This window comes from Alexandromys fortis, unplaced genomic scaffold (genome assembly GCF_014885135.2).
Source record: "Alexandromys fortis isolate MF-2015 unplaced genomic scaffold, M_Fortis_MF-2015_v1.1 scaffold_228, whole genome shotgun sequence".
In the NCBI taxonomy this organism is placed as follows: domain Eukaryota; kingdom Metazoa; phylum Chordata; class Mammalia; order Rodentia; family Cricetidae; genus Alexandromys; species Alexandromys fortis.
In genome coordinates this window covers 717,559-741,967 of record NW_026068115.1, presented here as the reverse complement: position 1 = coordinate 741,967, position 24,409 = coordinate 717,559, and the positions used below count along the sequence as shown (strand labels likewise).

Genomic DNA, 24,409 nt, shown 5'->3' with positions numbered 1-24,409 from the left:
TAAGAGAAGGAAAAGCAAGCATTCAGTGGGCTTTTTAATGAGTGTGAATGACAGAGCTGCTCCTGGCACACAGTAACTGACTTCAGCCTAAATGTGGGGTTTACATAAAGTGTTGTAGCCTTTATTTCTTTATCACCAAATCACAGACTTACTCCGTATTTATAAAACATGTGAATGACTCTTAAATGTCAGTGTGAGAGAAAAGAAACCATAGTCAAGAAGATAAGCATTATTTCATTCATGAATATTGGACAAGAGAGAGCAATGGCCTAGAGAAGGTGGCCTAGGTCGAAATCCTCCTGGGTCTCTGGTGGTGTGAGGAAGTAGCCTGTCCCTGATCTTGGTGAGGTGCATAAACTGTCAAGACTCATCAGACTACCCTTCCAAAATGCACACATTCTCTTATCCTGAGTTTTGACTTGGTACAGTTAAAGAAAAGAGGTCTTAGAAAGTAATTTAGAAAGGGTTCCAGTACTGAGCTTTGGACCAGCTAAGTCCTTGTGGTTTATGAAATTGAGCAAAGGATACCTTTGATTTCTATAGCTGCTGTGACCATTTACTTGAGTTGATAAATGTGGCTCTTTTACCCTTCTATATAATAAAGGGAGCAGAGGGCAGCATGGTTAATGCCTCCTACTTTGCTAGTTTCTATGAAACCTGCAGTATGCTCCTGTTTCATTGAAAATATTTCTTCAGTTCCCGGCTGTAAACTTGAGTGGTAAAATAGAACAAGAATATTCCATTCTTACTGATCTAAAATCAGCTTACAGGCTTCATGTTCATCTCAATCCTTCTTAGAGTCTCTTAATACCATGTTCCTCCAAAAGCCACAATTCCCCCAGTCCCTGGAGATATGCTGAGAGCTCCATTCTGTGGATGATACCAGCCATGCACATGCAACAACATGTTGTATCGCAGTAGTGAAGGATTAGAGCCTCCTCCGGATCTGATCCCTAGGCTATGTTTGCGTGTATTAGTACTGTCTTATGGATTGTTTACTGATTTGGCAGCAGGTATTTAGGTAGCACCAACTATGGTCCAGGTTTTACGATAAAGATGCCACTCTTCTCCATGAGGTCACAGGCTAGTTGGTGTGAGCTAGTGGATAGCTGGATGGCTCGTTTTATCCCTACTTCTCCAGTTACAGCCTACTCTCATGTTGTCAGTGACGACTCCAGCACACAAGTACCACTCCCTGATTCATAGGCCTATGATGGTGTCTCATTTTTCTATGTGTGAAGTTAAAAGGCCACATAGAACTCTTTTGAGTCCAGTCTGCTGACCTCTCCTGCCTCATCTCTTGTCACCCTTCTACCCCCCTTCATTTTATACCAGCAGTTTGCCTCTGTCCATGGGAGCCCCAGGCATGTCTAGTCAAATAAATCTGTGGCTGTTGAAATAAGAAGCGGCGGGGCTGCGTCCCCAGCACCCCGGCCACCTGCTAGCTCATGCCCAAAATAACAACACACAAACTGTATTCATTTTTACACCGCTTGGCCCATTTCTATCTATCCTTTTCTCGGCTAACTCTTGCACCTGGACTAGCCCATTTCTAGTAATGTGTGTAAGCACCCCAAGGTGCGCTTACCGGGAAGATTCTAGCCTCCATCCATCCTGGGTTGGAGCTGCCTGGGAGAGCAGAGCTTGGCGTCTCTGCTCCGGAGGGCAGAGCTGTCGGGTCTCTGCGGGAGCAGAGCAGAGTCTGACCTCACTTCCTCTTCCTCCCAGAATTCTATTCTGTTTATTCCTCCCACCTATGCTTTAACCTATCAGGGCCAGCCAAGCAGTTTCTTTATTGCTCAATGACCTTCCTCCATCATGTGGCCACTTTAGGAATGGACATTTTCATCCTTTATTTGTTCAGCCAAAGGTTTTTGGATGTATACTCAGTGTGTTGGGGACACCTGTACCTAAAAACAAATAAGAAGTGGTCACCATCCTGCCAGCAAAAGGTGAGGTTAACTGGAAGATGGGACTGAGTGCTGGAGCTATCCATGTGCAAGATAAGATGGGGAAGAGCATCACAGTCTAACACAGCCAGAAGAGACATGCGAGAAGGACCAAAGGTGAGACCAAGAAGTAGAGGAAGGACCAGAGTAGGTGTGGTCAAAAGCACAAATTTGGACTTCAAATGGGGGGCAGTGGGAAATGAGCTTAAAAAAAAGCCAGTGGTTTGCCATGTTCCATGCTATGATGTATCCCATTGGTAAGGGAATCCTACTTTTCACTGTTTCTCAACTTCCCAAAATCTGGCCAAAGCTTCCCTCTGTCCCACATCAACAAATATATGACTTGAGTGTGGGGGATAGTTGCATGAATGGTGTCACCTCTGACCAGCATACACTCCTTCAACCCTTCTGATTTTAAGGAATTGTCTTTGTTCTACACTGGGCAGCTGCCCACCACCAGTGGCCACTCCATTTGTACATTCCAAGCAGGAAGCAAAGGAGCATCATGACCTAGCACACCTTGGCCAGTGTGTGTGTGTATGATTTGTCGACAATAGAGGACTTTATGGGCTTCATTAAAGACGCCGGGGCAGGAGCACTGTGGGACATCAGAAGAGCCCTCAGCAGTAAACCACAACTCCGAGCTTTGGAATGCCGTAAATGTTTAAGAGACTTCCTTCCTTTCATTACTGAATTTTACTTCACTTTTATACCAGTAAAGAGTTGTGCTTTATTGGTTGAAATTTCTTGATTCCGCTTTCCCCAGGTCTGTTTAAAGCTACATTTTATCTTTGAGGATGTTTGGCTCACCATGGAGGAAGTGCTGCCAGCAAATTCAATTAACTGGCAGAGCTCACAGATATTGTACATGGATTTCTTTTTTTCCTCCTTTTTCACAACTGCTACATAAACACAGCTGGGTTTAATATTTGTTGTAACAAAGATTTAACGTGAATCATTTTACTCGGGGTAATTAATGCTTGGAATGCTGGTTCCTCAGCTTGCTTTGTAATCCTATTCGTTTCCTTACTTGTGCTATCTAGATAATGAAGTGTGCTCCTCCAGGTCTCTGCCCTGCCTTAAAACTGCTTAATATTTGGCCGTTCCCACTAGAGAGCAGATGCTTTTCTTTGCAAGAATTGAATTTCTGTCAGCTCTTTTATGCATCATGTGTTTGGAACTGTAAGTGGATCAAGTTGTTCATCACAGCAGGGACACTGTGAAACACTTCTATTACATGCACTTCCCACCCCCACCCCACTTCCTGTTTTCTTCCCTCCCCTGAGGAGGTAGAGATGCCCAGATCCCCTTGGGAGATAGCTCACTCTGTGTGGATGCACCCATGTGATCCACCACCGGCCTGACTGCCTTCCTGAGCATGGAAATCCATATCCCTTCAGCCCTGTCTTGTTGCTGAGACAAACTCTGTTATTATCTTGGTAAACACCAAGCACTTCATTAACTCCCAAATACATACTGAGTTTGGCTCACCAAATAAAATCACGAAGCCCAGCATCATGAATGACATTCCAGTAATTGATGCCCTAGAAAATGTTCATTGTGAACCCATTATTCTTTTTTGATGCTACAATTGGGTAATTTTGGCTTTGGAGTTGGACTAATATAGAAGAAAACCACTATCTGTTAGGCACCTGCTGTATGCCAGGCACTGTTCTAGGGGCTTTGATAGTCTTGATGTTTGGTCAGTGTAACAATTAGAGAGAGAGAGAGAGAGAGAGAGAGAGAGAGAAGAGAAGAGAAGAGAAGAGAAGAGAAGAGAAGAGAAGAGAAGAGAAGAGAAGAGAAGAGAAGAGAAGAGAAGAAAAGAAAAGAAAAAAGCACTTTTTAGGGATGCTCCTGCCGTGATAATGCTCATCCTTGGGTCTGAACTCAGCTCGCTTGTAGTGAACTGAGACATGCTCTTAGTAGGTGTCATTTAGTTTGCAGTTACCATTTGTGGCACATTCACTGATGTAGTACAGTCCTTACAGTGAATGGGTAAAACAGACTTTGCCTTTGAAGAAAGTCATCCTGTCTTCTGACAAACATTTGTAGTCAACTGAGGTCTTTTTCTAAGGACTTTTCATTAGGGTTGGATAGTAGTGATGAGAAATCTGAGTCCTCCTTTGCTTTTGTTTCCTAGTCTGTTTGTTGTTAATGTTGGTAGTTTTAAAAAGTGATAGAGGTTATGTTGTTTTTTTTTTTTTTAAGTGCCTAACTTTCCTTTTGAAAGCACCTTTGATTTTTTTTTCAAAGGCAAATTCCATTTTTATTTTGTGTGTTCTGTTTGCAAGAGAATGCTTCTTGGTTTATTCACGTTGACAACTGAAAAGCCTTAGGCCTAATTAAAAGAATTTTCACAAGCACCTTTACTGAACCATTTCATTACGCAGCACTGCACAGATTGCATTGTGAAGTATGGTGATGGTTTAAATCTGACCTTTAATCCTGGCCTGCCAGGAGTTTGGGGCAGGGAGCCCTGCTTTGAAAATACTCCCCCCAAAGCATACACACATACACTTGCACATGTTTGGTTAGAAATAATCTTGTTATTGAGTAGCTACCTACTAGTATAAATAAATGTCACTTTGAGCACAGATCCTTTAATCTTCAGTAATTTGTATAAGATTTTTTAGCTTCATTGCGTGTGTGTGTGTGTGTAGTGTGTGTGTGTAGTATTAAAGCTGAATTGTTTTATAGAAAAAACAAAGACAATTTCACTTACTCCAGACAAAAAAAGGAAAGGATTGGAGCAAGTGAATTTTGCAAATGAGTAGAAGGGTAGGAAAGTGCAAGTATCTTGGCTACTGTGAGTTTTTCTCTTGGATGCCAAGGTCTTCAAATTCAGTGTGTGGAAAGGGGCTGGAGTGCATGTGTGTATACTAGATCCTACCTGGACTTTCTTTAATAGCTACTGAAAGTAGGAGTCTCTTAGTTTTGCTTTTAAATTATATTTTTTATTCTAAGAATAACATTCTAAGGATTTGAGAGTTTTTCACAGGATACTCACCAGAGCCATTGTAGCATAGTGAAATAAGCATTCACATAATGAAAATTGACCTTTTTGTCTGATGAAAAGCTGGTTAAAATTAGGACTCTTGCCAGCTTTCTGACTTACATGTAGCCCATGAGTTGTCAGGAGAGAGGGGGAACAGAGATGTCATCACCGGCATCACCGCAGAGCTCTGCATCACTAGCATAGCCCTACACTCCCCACAGAGAACTGAGGGCTTTGTGGGGAAAATGGGATGCAGAAGACACAATTAAACCCAACTGAGGTCAAGGTCCAACCATCTTCTTAAGAAAGAAATAGAAACAGGGAAATGAGAGAAAGCAGTAATGGAGATGCATTAGGTTGGGAGACAGTAAGCCAGTGCCATGGATAAGTGCAATTGCTGCCCTAAGAAACCCTGGTAGCAGTGAAAATTAACAGGCTAGCACAGGTAGTGGGTAGAACAGACCCAGGCTTGACTCTGGCTTCTGCCCACCACTGGACTATGTATGAAATGGAAGTCTAAGTCTCAGTGTCCTCATCTGTGTAATGGGGTTGACAGCTCCTATCTCACCGAGTTTTTCTGGTCTTCGTTGGATGTTGGGCATGTGGATATTTGCTGTATCATTTACTTACTAGCAGGGTGTTCCTGTTTCTTTCTTGATGGGTCCATAGTTCTTTCAGAAGTTATCACTGGAAAGAGAGTGCTATGAGATCACCCTCACATGCCAACACTTTCTGCGTCAGACTAGAGACAAAGAACCAACAAAGGGATAGAGAGATTAGACAGGGGCTGTGGAGATGGCTCAGTAGATAAACATGAAGACCTGAGTTAGGATCCCAGGAACCACTTAAAGAAGCCAATGACTGTAGCATACAAGTAATGTGAGAGCTGGGAAGGCAGAAACAGGAGGGTCCCTGAGACTTAGGGTCCATTCAGTATAGCCAGACAGGTTCAGTGACTGTCTCAAAATAAGGTGGCTGGGTTGGGGAGGTGGTTCAACCAATTAAAGTGTTTATATCCCCAGGATCCACATAAAATCCAGGAGGACTTGGTGGCCCACTTGTAGTATCAGTGTACAAAGTAGTGGAGAAGGGATTCCTCAAAGCAAGTTTGCTAGCTTGACTAACCAAATCTGTGAGTTGTAGAGGCAGCAAGAGACCTTTCTTTGAGAAACAAGGTGGAAAGTGATCAGTGAAGACACCTTCACATATACACATATATACACCAAAACAAGGGTGCAGGACTGTAAAGAAAGACACCAGCATCGATCTTGGACCTCAGCCAGTGTACTCTCCAGTAACTAAATAGACTAACAAAGGTATTTATTTATTTTTTTGTTTGTTTATTTATTTGCAGCTAGTGGGAAGAGAGCAAAGTGAGCTAGTATATTTCTCTTCTTTGCAGTGGAGAAAACAAGTCACTCTGCCCTCTGTACCCAGCCATTCCCCAGGCATTTTTTAAACAAACTCTTAATGTCTTAATGTATAGTTTATTCAAGAAAGAGGACAGCTGGGCAGTGGTGGCACATGCCTTTAATCCCAGCACTTGGGAGGCAGAGGCAGGCAGATATCTGTGATTTCAAGGCCAGTCTGGTCTGCAGAGTGAGTTCCAGGACAGGCTCCAGAGCTACAGAGAAACCCTGTCTTGAAAAACTGAAACACAAAAGAAAAGAAAGGAGGACAATCAGTTTGCTTGGGGGGAAAATATGACTCCCTATCCCTCTGGACTCCAGTTCATACCCCAGCAATTAGTACAGCCACTGTACAAGGCTTCTGCCCAGACTGGCTTGAGCCAGACTTGAGAACTGTGTTTCTAGTCAGATGCTATGCCTGCCCTGTGGAAGACCTTAGTCCTACCTTCCTAAACTGGTCAGTCTATTAGAAGAGACAGGCCTGAATTGTCTACTCGTTGTTGTGTGATGGTGGAGAGAAGGTACAGTGAAGCACATAGCAGGAGAACCATGGTCTAGTGTGTGGAATCAGACTGAAGATGCAGCATTTGAACAGAGCCCTGCACCACCCAGTATGGTAGCCACTATTCACTTGTGGCCGTGTAAATTCAAATTGAATAAAGTAAAATACAACCTTTCTCAGTTGTACTGGACACATTTCAAGTGCTCTGAGCAATCTACTTTTGAACAGCATTGGGCAAGAGATGGATCATTCCCATCATTCTATAAAACTTGGTTGGAAATTTCCAAATTATAGGTTAAGAGAGTAATGTAATGGTAAGTGAGAGCACTTCAAATAGGAAATAGTCCATACAAAAAGTCCTGGGATAGGAGAGAAGACAGTGAAACTAGATCTCAAGGATAATGAGGGAAGTGGGAAACCTCATCTGAACTACACAGTTCTAGGCCTTGCTAGGACTGTGTCCTCAGAGCAATAGCAAAATGACTGAAATATCTTAAGACATCAGAACTAGTGGCAAGAGGTGGCTAAGAATATATTTTGTAGTATGCCATCTTAACTCTCCCAGCCCTAGGCCACAAGTTGCAACCAAGTGAGGAGATGTTGCTAGATGCTGCTAGCTGTTGCAGGGTTATCCTACCCCTTCGGGGGACAAAGACCTGCAGTCTGCTGTTATATAAGAGCTAAAGGAAGTTAGCTATGGTACCAGAGGCCTTTAATCTCACAATTGAAGGGGGTGGGGTTGGAACAGAGGCAGATCTCTGTGAGTTACCAGCCAGCCTGGTCTGCATAGTTCCAGGACAGTCAATGCTACATAGAGGGACCCTTTTCAAAAAAAAAAAAAGATAAAAACTGAGATAATAGATTGTTATATATAGGATATGGAACCCCCTTTTAACCACTAGTGAGCTCATTTCTACTGAATGCTGGAAACTGGAATTAGAAGTAACTCGCCTCATCCATTTCTTTGCAGCTCCATTCCAGCATGTTTTCAGCATTGGGTACCAACAATGGCTTATGAGCCCTGAGAGGGATCTACAGGGTTTGATAAGGGGCCACACAGAAGTTTGATGACTTTTTAAAACAAAAAATATTATTGTAGATTTTGTTATAGGTTTCAGTAAAGAAAATTAGTAATAGGATTTGAAGCCTCACAAAGTAGAAAGCAAAGTTGGGAGTAGAACTTTGCTAACAAGCTATGGAGGGCTTTGGAATTTGGACTTAATTATATTAGAGTAGGGAGCCCCTGAAGGTTTCAGAGAGTGTCATGAGTCACCTTTTTTTTTTTCCTGAGTATTATTCAATCAAGGATGGATTAGACTTGGAAGAAAAATAGAGAAGGAAACACCAGCTTAAAGACAGTTACAGTAGTCCTGGTAGAAGATAACATTTGGACTGATGACAAAACAAAATGTCAGGTAGACTACTACACCCATTACCAGTTCATAGTACCTAAATCCCTACAAAGTTCATGAATGGCCAATGTAAGGGAACTGAAGTTCAACAGGTAGAAAAAGTAGGAAGGTAGGTTACTAGTCCCAGGCCTTAGCTAAGCAGACTGCACCTCTGTACTATAGCCTTAAGAGTCAATGGGAAGCTGATGAAGCCAAGAGACCTGACAGAGACTGGGGATCTAGCACAAAGACACAGTGAAGAGGTAGGCTGAGCGAAGCCCATGTCATTCTACTTACTGTGACTGACTGCTCCCTGTGTCTTCCCTTCTATTCATTTATTGTGCAGATGTGCAGATGCTTGTTTGCCTTATCACTGAGCTAAATCTCATTCAATGGATGGGTGTCAGTCTGTCCCCTCTTCCCCAACATGAGTCCTTTCCAGCTGAGATCAGATCCTAACCATGAAGAATGTGGTCCTAGCTTGATATTCTTCCAAGCAAAGCTATTGTTGTAATGCCCTTCTAAAGCTTACTTTCTTGTTCTTTCATTCTACAGAGAGTGCTGCAATGGGGGTTCTGGCACTAGCAAGAAATGTAGTAGACAGCAGCTCATGGCAGAATCACCTACATGGTCTACAGGCCTAGCGTAATGGTCAAAAGAGGCTTCACAGATGGGGGGGGGCATCTGGATTCCCTTTCCCTTACCACAAGGCAATGACTAATTTGACTATTAAAAATACCTCACTCTACTTTTTTTTTAAGATTTATTTATTATGTATACAGTATTCATATATAGTGCCAGTAGAGGGCATTACAGATGGTTGTGAGCCACCATGTGGTTGCTGGGAATTGAACTCAGTACCTCTGGAAGGGCAGTCAGTGCTCTTAACCTCTGAGCCATCTCTCCAGCCCCCTCACTCTACTTCTTTATTATGAAAATAACATGCTTTTTATAAAAAATAATCAAAACAATCAATTTTATAGAACAAAGTGAAAGCATCCTTACATAGTTAACCGTTGGTACATGACGTTTCTGGTTTTTACTGCACATGTATGTATTTACATGAGTTAATAAATGATTCATGCTATATACACTGTTCTTCAGCTTGAGTCCCCCATCCCATCCATTGCCATTCACATCCCACCTCCACTCCCCTGTGCCACCACCACCATTTGAAAATGTCTTTTCATGTTGGCTTGGAATTCTGCCACTTCCAACATACAGTACTTTTATCTTAAAGCTGTGATCATTTCATGAACCCTGATCATACAGATGTGGACAGTCTTTTAAAGAGTAAGTAGATGTCCATAACAGGATGAGCAGGGACAAGAGACAAAGTCTGTATGCATGGGCTAAACCAAAGAATGATTTCGTATCAGTGGGTCCAGTATAAGGTCAATCAAGGCAGGTAGGAATGAGCCAGTAGGACAGCCTGCCCAGCCTTGTCTAAGCAGCCCAGCCTTGTCTAAGCTGGTGATAGGGAAGGTCCAGATGCCAGGTGTTTGTGGAGGCTGATTGTTTGTTTCGCATCTGCCCAGACCCAAAATAACCACACAGAAACTGTATTATTACAACACTGTTTGGCCTATTAGCTCACACTTCTTATTGGCTAGCTCTTATATCTTAAATTAACCCATTGAATTAATTTGTGTATCACCATGTAGCTGTGGCCTACTGGTAAGGTTTCATCCAGCATCTGTCTCCTGCAGTGGCTACATGGCTTCTCCCTGACTCCGCCTACTCTCTCTTCCTCTGTCTGCTGAGAATTCCCTCCTTGCCTTATTTTGCACTGCAATAGGCCCAAAGCAGCTTTATTCATTGACTAATGGTATTCACCGCATACAGAGAGGAATCCCACATCACCTCCCCTTTCTGTCTAATTAAAAAGGAAGGTTTTTAACTTTAACATAGTAAAAGTACATATATCAAAACAGGTATCAAGCAAAAACTAAAATTACAATAGTTAAATCTACTTTATCTTTTATCATAACTAAGGAAAACTGTAATTATTCTTTAACTCCATAAAAGACTCCAGAAGGATATAATACTCTCTAAGTAAACAGGAAGTACATTGTAAGCAACTTCTAAAACTCTAAAATTGACAGAGACATCTCGCTGCCTGGACAGTCACCCAAAGTTCTTTTGTAACATTGGGGCATCCATCTTCAGCCTACAGGCCCATAGTATCTAGCAGACTTTTCCATGAAGCAGGAAATTTTAAAGACAGTTTTGCCTGTATTGGCAGTTTGTCAGTCACTTTCTTTTATATCCTGCAGAATGTCATGCTGACTCTTTTATATAGCAGGAACCCTGAAGGACTGTCTTACCTTTTTTAGGCAACTTTAGCAGTCATTTTTCTGTGGGTCCTGCATGTCCAGTTCATTCAGCATACCATCAGGCAGTCCAGGCAAGAGCAATTTCTTGCCCAAATGGCTAGCAAACTCCATAAGGATCCTCTTTGATGCCCATCATCCTCTTGAAGTAGATTGGTGCTGCCAGGAGCAGATGTGTCTCATTGTCATGAAAAGTCCTAAGTTCTTAAAACGTTTAAATGCCATATTCTATAAGTCTTTGAAAGGTTTGAAAAATACTTATCTGAATTATATCTCTGTTCATCTTGAAAACCTAACTAACATGACTACAAGCTTGACTATTACAGATGACTATCTATTAACCTGTATTTCTTAATTATACATTACATTTTTAAATGAGCTGCACAAACACAGTATCTTAATCAAGAGCAGAAATATACATATAACAAAGTTGACCTTAAATTTGTATCAATAAACCAAGATCCATACCAATACAAAATTTTCTATATCATATCCCCCTATTTTTTAAATTGTTTATGATTATTAATTATTTAAAATTAGCCTCCTTTAAATAAAAACAAACATTTATAAACAATCATTTTGGGAATTTGGATGTAGCTTTCTCCAAACTGCTTCATGCTATTTGTTGGGTGACACATTTTTAGGGTTCATGGAGATCTTTTGGGGGGTCTTGTTCCACCAAACCACATTAGCCTGGAAGGAATCCACAGGTTCTTATCTTCTGTGGAAACAAAAGCAGAACCTCTTTTCCAAAGCAACATATCCTTAGACCCAATTTTTGAGGTCAAAATATAATGAAGTTAAAATATACATGTTGGTTTAGCTTAGCAGCCCCCAGGATCAAATATTTCTCTGCAAGTCAAAAAATTCAAAGAAAACACAATAATATGCATAACCCAGACTTTCTGTGTATTTTCCATCTTTACATGGCTTATTTTTCTTTACTCCTTTAATCTATGATTGTCATACTCTTATATTACTTTTACTGTCTTGTTAAAGACTTTGTTTTATTTTTTAAAGCATTTCTTTTTGTAACTGTCTATACTCTTTTCTTCTCTCTCCCAAGACTACTACATTTTTTAAACACTCTCTCCCATTTAGAGGTCTTTTATGTCTGAATCTGTCCCATTGTGCATCTGAAATTCTTTTCTGACAAGGAGCATTTTTAAATAGTAAGTAGTGTGGTCACGGTAGCCCTGGATACTGGCTTCACCTCCTCTTAACATGGCCAGGGGATTTGGTCCAGGATTAAAATGGTTGTATTTGATTATTTACAAGATTACTAGGACAGCCATAGATAGATGGCATTGAGAAGAAAGTAAAAGCAGATAGCTCACCCAGAGAGTGAACTGAGCTGTACCTCACAGGGCCAAAGTCATGTTCATTGAAAGGTGAGGGCAGGTTTGGGATGGTGTTGATGAGATGTGTGCAGCTCCGCGCAGGGATGAAGAGGTGTAGATCTGGTCTATGGCTCAGGAGCTGGCTGAATTGTGCTGCAGTGCCCAAGAGAGATTGCAGAGGAAGAGGGCTGCAGTGGCGAGGAACTGTTGAGACAGCCTTGTGCCCTCTTCCCTTTGTTTTTTGTCTTCCTCCTGTGGCAACTGATTAAAAGGAGGAAGCTATCCTCACTGATACTTCTTCTACCCCAAATTACCCCTGAAAACCCCCTATGTAATGATTTGACCAGCACCCCAGGAACACTCAGGGCTAGTTCAGCTTTAGATGTATGATGGCGAGTTATTTAATCCTTCTATTTTCTTCCCTTGCTTTTATTTAAGAGACAGAATGCAATTCTGAGCTATTAGGTACACATAGACTTGCAGTTTAAAAGTTTGAAGTGCTGTCAGGTCAAGACAAAAGCTTCACCATGGCTCAGAATGAACAAGGTCTTTAGAAGTCTTGGCCTAGGTGCTCGTGGGGTGTCAGGAGCCCAGGACCACTTGGTTAGCTTCAGACCAACAGGGGCAGACAGGAAGGAGCTCTCTTCTGTTTGCTCAGTTACCATCAGTGACTCCTTCTTTGTTTAAGATGGTAATGAGGCCATTAGGAGAGGCTCACCTGAAGTACAGCTTGTGAATCCAAGGTAATTAAACACCTTCTGAATGAAAGGGAAAGGCCAGGGAAGGTTAAGTGAGGAATAATCCGCAGCACAGGTGGCCCAAGGCCTTTGAGGAACCAGAAGAGTGACAGCACAGGCACTGTTTCAAAGGATGGAAATGTCATCCTTGTCCTCAAAAGGGACAAGGTTTTTATTATTGGGGGGGGGGTGTGGAATAGGTAATTATTTTTTTAACATTTTAGTAAAGCATATTTTTTCATACTTTTTTTCTCATGTTGAAAATCCATGACAGAACCTACCTGGGGTCAAGAGACCCTCAGGGGCTTTCAGTACTGCCACCTTTGAGTCTGTGATCCCAGAAAGGGAAGCACAGCAGAGCAGTACATGTGCACTCAATGTGCATGCGCATACACACATACATGCTATGATAGATGCCTAACTACTTTCAGATAGAGACTGTGTTCTCTTATCCCTCACTTTATAGTAGCTGGCCCCTGGCACTTGTTCCTGTACCTTCTGGCCTTATTATAGTCCAGGCAAATGACCCATCCATATAGCAACCTCACAGAAGTATTCCCTTTACTTAGTTAACCATATTTTAATGACTGACTGTGTTAGCATTGTGCTCTGTAACTTCACCAGTCCTTTTAGCTGATCTTCACTGCACAAGTTCCAGCAACAGAAGAGTTTTGCTAATCAGGTTCTTGCACCCAAACCTCTGCTGTCTCCGTACCATGAATCCTTATAATAGCCACCAGTACCCAGTATTCATCATCCCAAAGCAGAAACTGGCAAATAAGATGTAGTGTACAATAGAATATTATTCAACCACAGAAAGAAATGAAGACCTCATATCTATGACTATAAAAAAAACAGCATTGTGATACATGGAAGAATCTGGTCATGTGTGACTACCTGCTGGTCCTGTAATTTCATGCACATGACTTATGCAGCATGGGTAGGGAAGGTAGATAGTTGTCCAGATGAGGGTGGGACATGAGGTTTCTTCTGGAGGTGGTGAAATGTTGTAGAATTCGATGGTTGTGATTATAGTGCAGCACTTAGACCACCAAAGTGTATTCTCTAAATGAGTGCTTTTAGAGATATATAAAATATACCACAGCAAGCCCTAATGCTGAGGACACTTTTTCCCACCAAGTTGACCCTGTCCTGGGTGCCAGACTCAGCCATCTGTCCTTCTGTAACCTGCTCTCACACTGTCTTCTTTCTCATGTCACCAGATCTCTTCCCTGAAGAACAGGCTGAAGAAGGTCTCTACAACCACAGGCGATGGGGTGGCCAGAGCCTTTCTCAAAGCCCAGGCTGCTTTCTTTGGCAGCTACCGGAATGCACTGAAAATTGAGCCGGTGAGTAGCCTCGTCGCGTGTGACAGCATCCATGTTTGGTTAGGGATCCGATGGCTATGAAAAATCCTTGGTTCACCTCAAGAAGGTGTGTTGTGTGTTTGTGTGTAGTAGAGGGTCTTGGGTGAAGGAGTCTTACGAGGCCTTTGTTTCTGTGAAGGGAAGACTTGAAAGCACCCCCCTGCCTGTGTTAAATCACATGCCAGGTCCTTCATGGTTGTCCAGCTCTCACTGAAGGTTCACAGGTCAACTGATAGTGACAATTAGCTCTACTTTCCAAATGAGAACACCAAGGGTTCAGGGAAAAGAATGGTTTGCCAACAGTTCCAAAGCTCATGATTTTGTCCTATGCCTCACTGCCCCCTGTCTTTCAAAAGGTCTCCTCATCCTAGAGATTCACTTTTTGATGGCTCTTGTATATATAATCATGGTTTAAATGACAGCAACACACAGCTCCAATTCTGACATGATCTTGGGCCCAGGCAAACCAATCAAGTGTTAAGAGTTGGTATAATTAAGGAAAATGTTGTCCTCACCCCTGTCTAGGAGAGTGGAAGAGCTGGCCCACTATTTCTCCAGGGTTGATTGGACCCAGCAAGCTGGACACATTTTCACCCTGGTACTTACCTCATAGTTTTCACATGCATTTCTAGAATCCATGTTGCTAGATACGAGCTGGACATATGAGCCCCCAGAGTAGTTGTTTTTGGTTGAGATTGACTGACAGGCTCTGGGTTAAAGAGCAGAAACCCAGGAGTTTAAAGGATGGCTTTATACTTCTTAGATTTATAAAAGTTGAAAAAATCACTCCATGAGGTTAAACTTTACTTTCTTCACCTGCAAAATTTGAATAAGCCTGCTTGCCTGTCACGTCTGGTTGCTGTCAGCATCACACAAGCCCTAAAATTTGTCAGAGGAAAGGTGAGACCTGCATGGGGTCTGATGAGTGAGGCTTGAAGGAACAGAACTGAAATGCCCTACCATGCTGCAAATGTGGGCTGTTGAGCATATTACGACTTAGCGGCAATACTCCTGTGTCTGGAGTGGGAGGTTGAACTGAGCCAGATGTGGCAGAGGCTTGGATGTTGTCTAGGAGTGTGCACTTTACTCTGTAGGAGCATATTGTTCTGAGTGAAGATGTGATATGCTGATGGCAGGTTTGAGCAGTCAGACAATATTGGGCTATACCAGGAGAAGTTTCCATGGTGGAAGAAAGGACTTGACCAAGCAATAGATGAAATATAGGAGGCACATGGCTTATAATGTCAAGTGGCTCCTGAGATTGGGAAGAGGAGAGAGGATGGTGATGCTTCTGGTAAGAAAGGGGAAAGCCTGATACCATGGTATTCATATCAGTGGGATTTGTAATGGAAATGAATTGGCAAAGACTTAATGTTCACAGTAAACATTGGTAAGATGCCTTATGTATCTGTATAACTCTGCGTAATACATACTATAGATATAATATTATACACACACACACACATACATACAGGTTTGGCTGTAGATGTGGCACATTTCCTTGAATCTATGTTATCATTTGGTCATAAGATACTCCTTTGTTGTAGATGTACCTTTGCTGTGGTGTTAAAGAAAAGAGAGCATGACATCAATTATCAGACACATCCATGTTTCAGTGGGAAGTTTTTATCTAAGAATCGATGAGATATGACAGAACCATCATGCTTTCACTCTCATTCATCTGTGCAAGAGTAGCTTTTGTCTGTAAAGCAAAATGGAAAACCAGAAGGCCTGAAGTTTCCCATTTAAGTGTTGTGCTGATAGTGATCACCTTGTTACCTAAGTGGGTTTTAAGCTTGTAAATTTAATTATATCAGTTTCTCCTCATCTGAAAAATGGAATAGTACAGGTCCTCTTGCAAAACTGTTTAGAATGACTGCAGAGCACACATGAATGTGAAAAGCTACTGCAAGGCTGTAAGAATGGCATGTTAGGTAATGATCTGGGATATGGGGCAGACAGTGCTACAGGACAGGAATGCTTCCCATTGATCGTATCTTTTAGCCATTTGTATGCCTATAAAATTGTACCAATTGGAGCTAAAAAGATGGCTTAGTAGTTAAGAATGCATATTATTCTTATAGAAAACCTGAGCAGTTCCCAGTACCTACATTAGGTGACTCACAACCACCTGTATGTAATTTGTGCATCAGAAGATCTGGTACCTTCTTCTAGTCTCATGAACAACACTCTTCAAGCACATAGACACACCCACACATACTCATGACAGATAGATAGATAGATAGATAGATAGATAGATAGATAGATAGATAGATAGATAGATAGATAGATAGATAGATAGATAATGTGCATTATCTACCTAGTTAGGACTAGATAGTTAGGTTGGAGATGTAGCTCGGTAGTAGAAAGCCTGCCTAGTATGCACAAGGCCCTGAGTTCTAACTATTGCACTGAGAGAATAAAATAAAATAAACAGCACTTGTTCTTGGCTAAAATGTTTTAAGAAACAGAACTAGAAATAAGCCCCCTGGTCCCATCATCTAGAGTTGAAGTGGTGTCTCTTGTCTTCTATTTGCTTTTGGTTCATTTTGATTGGAGTCTTGAGTTTTAGTTTAGTTTTGTTTACTTCTTTAAAGCTTTTGAGGTATCCTTGACAAATCCAGTATCCCATTTCCTAGTCGTTTTTGCCTTTTAGTTATGAGTAAGCACTTTTTACATCATATAAAATCTCTTATCAAATATCATTGATGAAAGCCTCTGGACCACAGTTACCTGGGAGGCTTCCAAAAGGGTAAATATGTAAGCTCAATGACAGATTGTTATCTAGTTCCTGTGATCTGAAATCAGGGCCAGGGACCACACATTATCCTGTTGCTGGCCTTTATTGACTTTTGTTGAGATTTCCAAATTTTAAGTCACACTGATAAGATCATCTTTTCCTAAATCTTAATGTATAATTTGAATGATTTTTCTTAAGCATTTTCCCTAGCATGGATTTACTGAGTCAAAGGATCCAAAAATATTTAAGGCTTTGGTGCTGAGGAGAAAAGAAATGGGTGACTGGGTACACAGCAGAGTGGAGGAGCAAAAGACTGAGAGAGAACCTGCAGAGAAGAGGACCCTCAGTAGCCCAGGAGTCTCTGCTGGCCCCTCTGCCACGCCTGCTCTTCATATTTGAGTGTTGCTGTTCAGACTGGTGTGGTGGCCTCCCACCCAGAACAGGGCTCTGTGGTAGTAGGAAACTGGTGAACTCAGAGCAACCACTTGCATTGCTGTCTGCTCTGCTCCTAAAGCTGTGACCTAGGGTGCCTTCACACCTCTGAACCTTAGTTTCTTTCCATGCAGTGCCTGCTTCATGCAGGATTGTAGTGAAACTTAAATAAGCCCAGCCCAGGGCCTGCCTGCCAGCCTCAGAACAGCCAGCCTGTCTCCTGTTCCTCACAAGGATTCCTCTCCAGCTAGAAGTATTTGGGAAGCTACTGCGGGGCCAGTTGATCCCTGCTTGCCTGTGTAGAAGGACCACCCCTGAAAGGCTCCTGCCTATGGCTTAGAGCTCACTTGAGAACCTTTTGAGTTTTTTCCTACTGGAAACATTCAGAGTGCCTTTCTCTGGCATCAGAAGAAAGGAAAAGGCCCTCTTGTTGAGGCTGCTTCATACTGGGCCTAACCTGGGATGGGTGGGTCTTTTCAGGGCCAGGTGAGCTGTTTAAAAAGGACTTCCCTTAGTCAAAAAATGAGAAGATGAGAGAACAACTGTGTCTATCCTTCCTCAGCGTCTTTCCACAAATCAGAGTGTAGTTCACCTTCAGCTGGCTTTCCAGCGACAATCTACCCAATTTACCTGAACTTTGCCTTGTCCATTTTACAGATGGGGCTGAGGCTCTCCTGGGCAGTGTCTCCCCAGAGTGTAGGAGAGCAGAAGGAAACTCCAAGACAGTTTCTTCCACTGCACTCTCTGGCCTATGTCTGTATTGGTTCTCACATGTTCCATCCTGTGCCAAGTATAAGCCATGGCCCAGAATGTAGGTGTCAGCCAGTGTATTTTAACCCATTAGATAGAAGAATGGGTGAAAGATATGAATGTCAAAGTGGTATTGGAGGCAGGGGTTGACCCCGGGCTTGTGTTCCATGTGCATGTATTATTCCCTGTCCTATCTGGAGGCTCTGGAGTTAGCTTCTCCCTGGAAGAGGGAAGGTGTCCACAGATCACAGGGGCATGTGATCCACTTTTCAGTTACCTGGAAAACATCAGTGGCAAAGCCCAGGGTATTTAACAATGTTGGCCAAACCAACTCCTTTTTCCCACTTAAATGACAGAACCACAAGCATCCAAAAAGCCCTGTTCGGAGAACCTCTTTATCCATGTCAAGCCAGCACAGGCTCCAGCTCATTTATTTAGGCCTTTTCTTGCTCTCTGACACGCCTCCTGGTAGTTGCCAGGCAACTCTGGGAGCAGCAGTGTGTGTTAGGGATTAACTAGTTAGTGCTGGGGTCCTTTTTAGCAAGAAGGAGATAAAAGACAAATGATTTTAATTGCTATGCAAAGGGTTCATTATCTGCTTGGTGGAAGAATGCAACTTTCACAGAGTAGGATAGTAGTATGGTTCTCAAATTGTCTTGAATGGCTCCCTTCTCCCTCCTAGAGAGAAGCATGCTTTTTTAAAAGATTATTCTGCTTTTCTCCTTTGTTTAAAATGATATCCAGATATCTGAGCAAAACTGACCCATCCCTTTTGAAACTCACTGGCCTCGGTTTTGAAGATTTGTTGTTTCTGTGCACTCTCAACTTCTCTACATGGAGTCACCCCAGGGCAGAGCACATGAGGGTACATCCTCTGTATTTGCCCACTGTGGGTACTGGAGATACCTGCTCAAAGAGTTGAACCTGGGCATGTTGGCACCTGGAGAAGTGGCTTGTTATGTTTGTGAAACATTACAAGTACTCTTTTTTCAGTTAGCTAGTAATGCCCTCTTAGGGCTAATCCGCGACCCTGCCTTCCTAAGATGACAGGAGCCCAGATCCTGCCCATAGTGCTGGGGTGAATGCCATAAACAAGCTGTATAAACATGAAGCGTCCAGCTCAGTTTGCTTCTACGTTCTCCGTGACCAACACTCGTGCCACCCACCTTATAGCGCTTATTTTTGCACATGATTCTGCTGAGTCATATTTATTCACCTAAAAATCCTTGAAGGCCATAGAAGTTAAAATAAAGACAGATTGATAGCTTGGCTTTCAAGCATGAATGCATCAGGCTGTGTTGCAGCAGGTTGGAACTATTCCACGTGCATCAGAATCCTGCTTGAGTAACATTGTTCATCTCCTGGGTTTACATAGAGAAACCTGTATTTATGCTTACCTTTTGAGCTATGGAAAATTATTCTTAAGTAGAAAAACTAAGACATCACTACAACCCCACCAGTCATGTGGGTATTGCATTTATTTGTTTTCCATGATACAAAGGGTATCCAGAGCTCAGCAGATTAAAAGTTAAAGTCCATTTCTTCCACATTGAATGTGGCATCATGTACATTTTACACAGCATGACACTGAGTAAGCCTCAGCCATTATTGCCCTGGCCACACTCCCCTGCTGGGCTGTTAGGTTGTTCCCAGCTTTCATTACTTTAGGTATACCCCACCAAACATCTCTGTGAATAAAGCTTTGGGGTATTCTTATTTCTAAGCCTCTTGGGTAGAAGAAATTTAAGTGTGTGCAGGAGCCAGACTATGGGTGCCAACTGTCCCAGTGTGGGGTAAAGGCCAGTTTCAGCTGATTCACATGAGAGAGACTCAGAGTGGGACATACCAAGGATCTTTGATGGGCTGTGGTATACATGGACTCCTAGAGCACTCATAGGGTAGTGACTAATTTCCCATGTTTCCATTTTGAGCCAAAAAGGACTTAGACTTAAGACACTAAGCTTCAGCACAGATGAGAAAGGAGGAAACCAATAGAGTGGAATGGGTGCCTATGGCCATGTACAGACCCTGTGACCCTCCCCACATCTTAGGAATGGACTCTTACTCTGTCTTCAGACATTCTTTTTCAGTTGTACGAAATATAAGATTTGTTGTTCTGACCATTGAAAATGACATAGCTCAGGGGTTGCTATGTTCATAGGGCTGTACAGCCATCACCACTGTCTGCTTTTACATTCTCTTATTCCTCTCAACAGATCCTGGGTGTGCATTATCCAGTAACTTCTTGTTTCTAGCCTCTGTAGTCCCTAGGAAGTGGGAAGGTGCCATTTTGTCCCTATGTCTGGCTTACTTCGTGTGACATAAATTTAAGGTTCACCCAAGTTGCAATAGATACCAAAATGCCATCCGTTTGTAAGACTGAGCATGAGCATGCTCAGTCCATAATAGCCTACGCATGTGCAAACCACTTTGTGTTTTTCCTTCCTCTGTTGACCTCACAGACTCTTCCTGTTAATCCAGGCTTTATAAAGGCGAATTGTCTCGCCTCTTGGCTCTTGTCAAAGCTCTATTGAATGTGTACAAGCATTGTACCTTGTAGAGGAGTTGCTGCATTCTGGGTTAATTCCAGGTTTAACGTTTGGTCTGATTTGTGGAGCAGAGATGGAACCCAGGACTTTATACATCCTTGCTATTCTCTTCCACTGAGCCACACCTCAGCCCTGTGGAACTACCAAATTGTTTTCTTCACAGAACCCATGCTTTCATTGCATGCAGAGTGGTGCAGACATGAAGGAAAAGTTTGTGAAAGATTGTCTTGTTTTCCCATTTGTGTGGACAAGCAGTCTGGGAGTTAGAGCCAGAGCCTGAGCTGCACAGGTTCTCTGCAGAAAACAGGACTGAAGAAAGGTGCTCCTGCTCTCAGAAGCTAGTGCTCACACCCTCTCTCTCTCCTCCCTTTCCCCTTCTACCTCTGCCTCCCTCTGAACTACTGGTCATCTGAATTCAAGATCATATCCTGAGGATGGAGCAGAGAATGATGCTCCCAGCACTGGGCTTTTTAGGGTTACCACAGCAGCTCTGTGGTAAGGGAGCTAAGGTGGTCCAGTGAAAGGAAAGCATGGCTTTGATTCTGTCATACTAGTGGATGTATTTGAAAGTCTTGATTCTCACAATTCTCGTCTGTAAATGGAAATAGTACCTACTTATGATTATTTCAAAAAATAATGCTGGTAATGATATTGGCTGAAAGTTGGCCATTCCTGGTTGACAGGAAGGTGAAGTGGGAAGAGGAAAGAATGGGACTGCTGCATTCCAGAACAGTGGTGTCCATGTGTGCACAGCAGGACACCTGGAACCATGCAGCTCACACAGCTCATGACCATTCCAGTTTTCACTTTTGAGCTAACAGGGGAAATACATCTTTTATCTCAAATGCTACCGAGTAGAGTTGAACAAAATCCCATGTTTAATGACTTTCTTTAATAAGCTTTTGCTATTTGTTCAACTGTGTGGTTGCTCCCAACATTTTCAGGCAGGCATGGCTCAAGATGAAGACATTCACCAGAGTCAGTTTTTAAAATATATCAGAGAAAATATAATTGAAACATTTTTTTTTCTATTTCTATTTTCTATTTCTATTTCTATTTCATAAGAAAGAAAGAGAGATTTTGCTGTTGGGTGCTGGCACCAAATTGGCCACAGCACAGACACTAGTACAGCTCAGGAGGCTGCTACCTCAGAGTCACACAGCAAGTTCCAGAGGAACTGAGAACCATTGTTCTAGTAACCTGCTGCCCAATTGAGTAAGCACCTAAGTGTGAAAAGATGCAAACTGGCAGGAAATGTGCTTAAATGTTGTGATCAAGCCTGACTGAGCATTTTCAAAGTGCACCCATCACTGAACCTCCAGAACACTTGAAAAGGTGAACTACAACCAGCATGTTACAGGTGATATCAGCGGGGCTCTGGGCCTTGACTTGATCTCATTTGATGGTTGGTCCTGCCTCCTCTCTTGTGTTGCTCCTTTCAGTAGATTCAACAGGCCCTCACATAGTATCAGTACATGTCCAGCTGGTGATTGCTGGTGAGAGGACGAATGCCCTCTTTCTATGTTTAGAGTGGAGGTCATATTTTAGTGGAGCCACTTAGGTTTTTTTTTTCCACACCTTTAATCCCAGCACTCAGGAGGCAGAAGCAGGGGGATCTCTGAGTTTGAGGCCAGTCTACTGAATGAGTTCCAGGACAGCCAGGGTTATAAAGAGAAACCCAGTCTTGGGGGAGGGGGATGAGTTACCTAAAGCATCATCTGACATAAGCTGACATACACACAAGCATGTCAACATAAAGCGAAGGCCTGGTCAGCAACTGTCTGGTAGCTGACCAGAGCCATTTAGGGTCTGAAAAGGATCATGTGTGATGTTATCATGCAATCATGCACAGTCTTTATTCTCTTTTTAGGTTATGTGTGCAGGAAGAGCTTGGCCCAAGGATTGACTGTGACAACAATAGTGCTGTATATTTGTTAGAATCAGAGGCAAACAGAAGTGGTTACAGTTTGCCATGTTTAAATCAAACAGTCTCATTATGTGACCTTATGCCTTTTCAATGAGACCTGAAAAGGAAATATTTCTGATTAATTTCCAATGATAACACTTGACAGTATGGAACCACCTGTGGCTTTGCATGCATAGCCACACTATGAGCTTCTGATGTGCAGGACATGCTATTCTTTCTCGCACCTGGCCTATAGTGTCCATGGCACCATGATGTTTGTGTGACATAGTATGAGCAGAGGATACTGTCAGGCTCCAGGGGGCAGGGAGTGGGATAGGCTCTGCAGTAGATGTCTGTCACCACCTCATAGGAGGAGCTGGAAGCCTGGTCCCGAAAGGCAGTGGGGTGCCATGTTCCTGGGTACCTGGTTGATACCTAGGATATTGTCAACAGCCATCCTTTAAATGAATGAAGTGATTATAACTCTTACAATGGCATTTGTTGTTTGGGACCTGCAAAGCAGTTTTGTTAAATAAATCAACACTTTTAGTCTTAAGGAAAAGAAAAGACTATGGGGCATTTATCCTGTTGGGGCTTTTTACACAGGATAGGACCTTTGTTGCATTTTTCAGTCACCATACAGGGAGAGTGGGATAGCCCATTTTACTGACAGGAAACTGAGGCCAGAAAGTATCGCTTTTTCAGAATGGCAGAACCAGAATCCCACTCCTCCATCTGCCTGTGTCTGGGGGCCATGCTCTTTGCCCCACAGTGGGGATGACCATATGGTCTGTGTTACATACTGTTTGGGAGCCTTTCTGAGAAAACTGAGCTGGTTTTTCTCAGGAGTCAGTTCCTCTAATCTGTGTGAATGTTTCTTGACAAATACAGGTTAAAATAACACCATTTATTAACTATTCTGCAAAGGGGAAATGTCAAATTTTTATATTTCTTTTTTAAAAACATTCCCTTAATAAATAATTTTAATTGCCTAATATTTTGTTGTTTAAATATTTGATATTTATAGTGATAATTGGATGAATAGGTAAAACATGAGTTTGAATACAGCCTTCCCCTCCTGTCCTGTGCTGACACCTAGTGGTAAGCTTCCTCACAACAGCTTATCAGCCATGCTCATGTTCTCAGCTCATTTTAGGATTTTTTTTTAAGCAATTATTCTCACTATAATAAAAGTAACTGCATTAATAAAACTCTGATCTATTAAAGATCCCTGTAACCATAGTTTTTATTTTAATTTGTGAATTTTAAGTCAGTTATTATCAAACCTTGATAGTAGAAAATGCTACAGGCATTTGAAAATCTGGAAATAAATGTGTGAACTTTCAATGGCCCCAACCAGCTACCAAACCTGTCCTTAGATACAAGCGGCATGCTCTAACAAATAAGACCCGGTCACTAGTCTTAAGGACATTACAGGGGTGGAGGCCAAAAATGAGCAGTAGGGCTGCAGTCAGGACGTAACTTCAGGAATGGAGTACTGTGGGAAGTGGCAAGGAAGGGTAGCTTCCCAGGGAGGCCAGCACCTGGATGAGATCCTTAGGGGCAGGAAAGAAGCAGCACATGTGGGGGTTGGGAGTCTTGGAGGAGCATTGCATAGACAGAAAAGGGTTTAGTCCCAATGTGTGATCTAGCACCTCCAGAATAGCGTTCCTAGAATTGGAGGTTGATGGGCTTTTAACCTCACAGATTTTGGAATGAATATTCCTGTCGCCTACTGCAACTGTTTTATATATTTACAGAGCATCATGCTGGAGCCCTACTGTTTAGAAAAACAATACGAGGTTCATTTTGCTTGACCCAGCGCTTTTCAAAAACCCTTCCCTTGCCACATCCATGTATTCCATCTGACTCTTAACTCCTCTCAATGGTTTGGGAAACACTGCTGTGGCTGATATGGACAATGGACTCGGGACACTAGCTGTGTTCTTCTTACCTAAGTTCTGACTGTAAATCTCAGAAGAAAAAAAAAACAAGTTTGTTCTTTT

General features: G+C 42.4%; 1 protein-coding gene across 12 annotated transcripts in view; it reads left to right on the top strand.

The window, feature by feature from the left end:
• The window catches only part of Dennd1a (DENN domain containing 1A), a 552,823-nt gene that overhangs the window by 387,417 nt on the left and 140,997 nt on the right, over window positions 1-24,409 (top strand). For all 12 annotated transcript variants that reach the window (XM_050124870.1, XM_050124871.1, XM_050124877.1 and 9 more), the window contains one exon: window positions 13,883-14,008. In XM_050124870.1, the coding sequence (XP_049980827.1) occupies window positions 13,883-14,008 (126 nt within the window). The remainder of the gene's footprint in view (window positions 1-13,882; window positions 14,009-24,409) is intronic.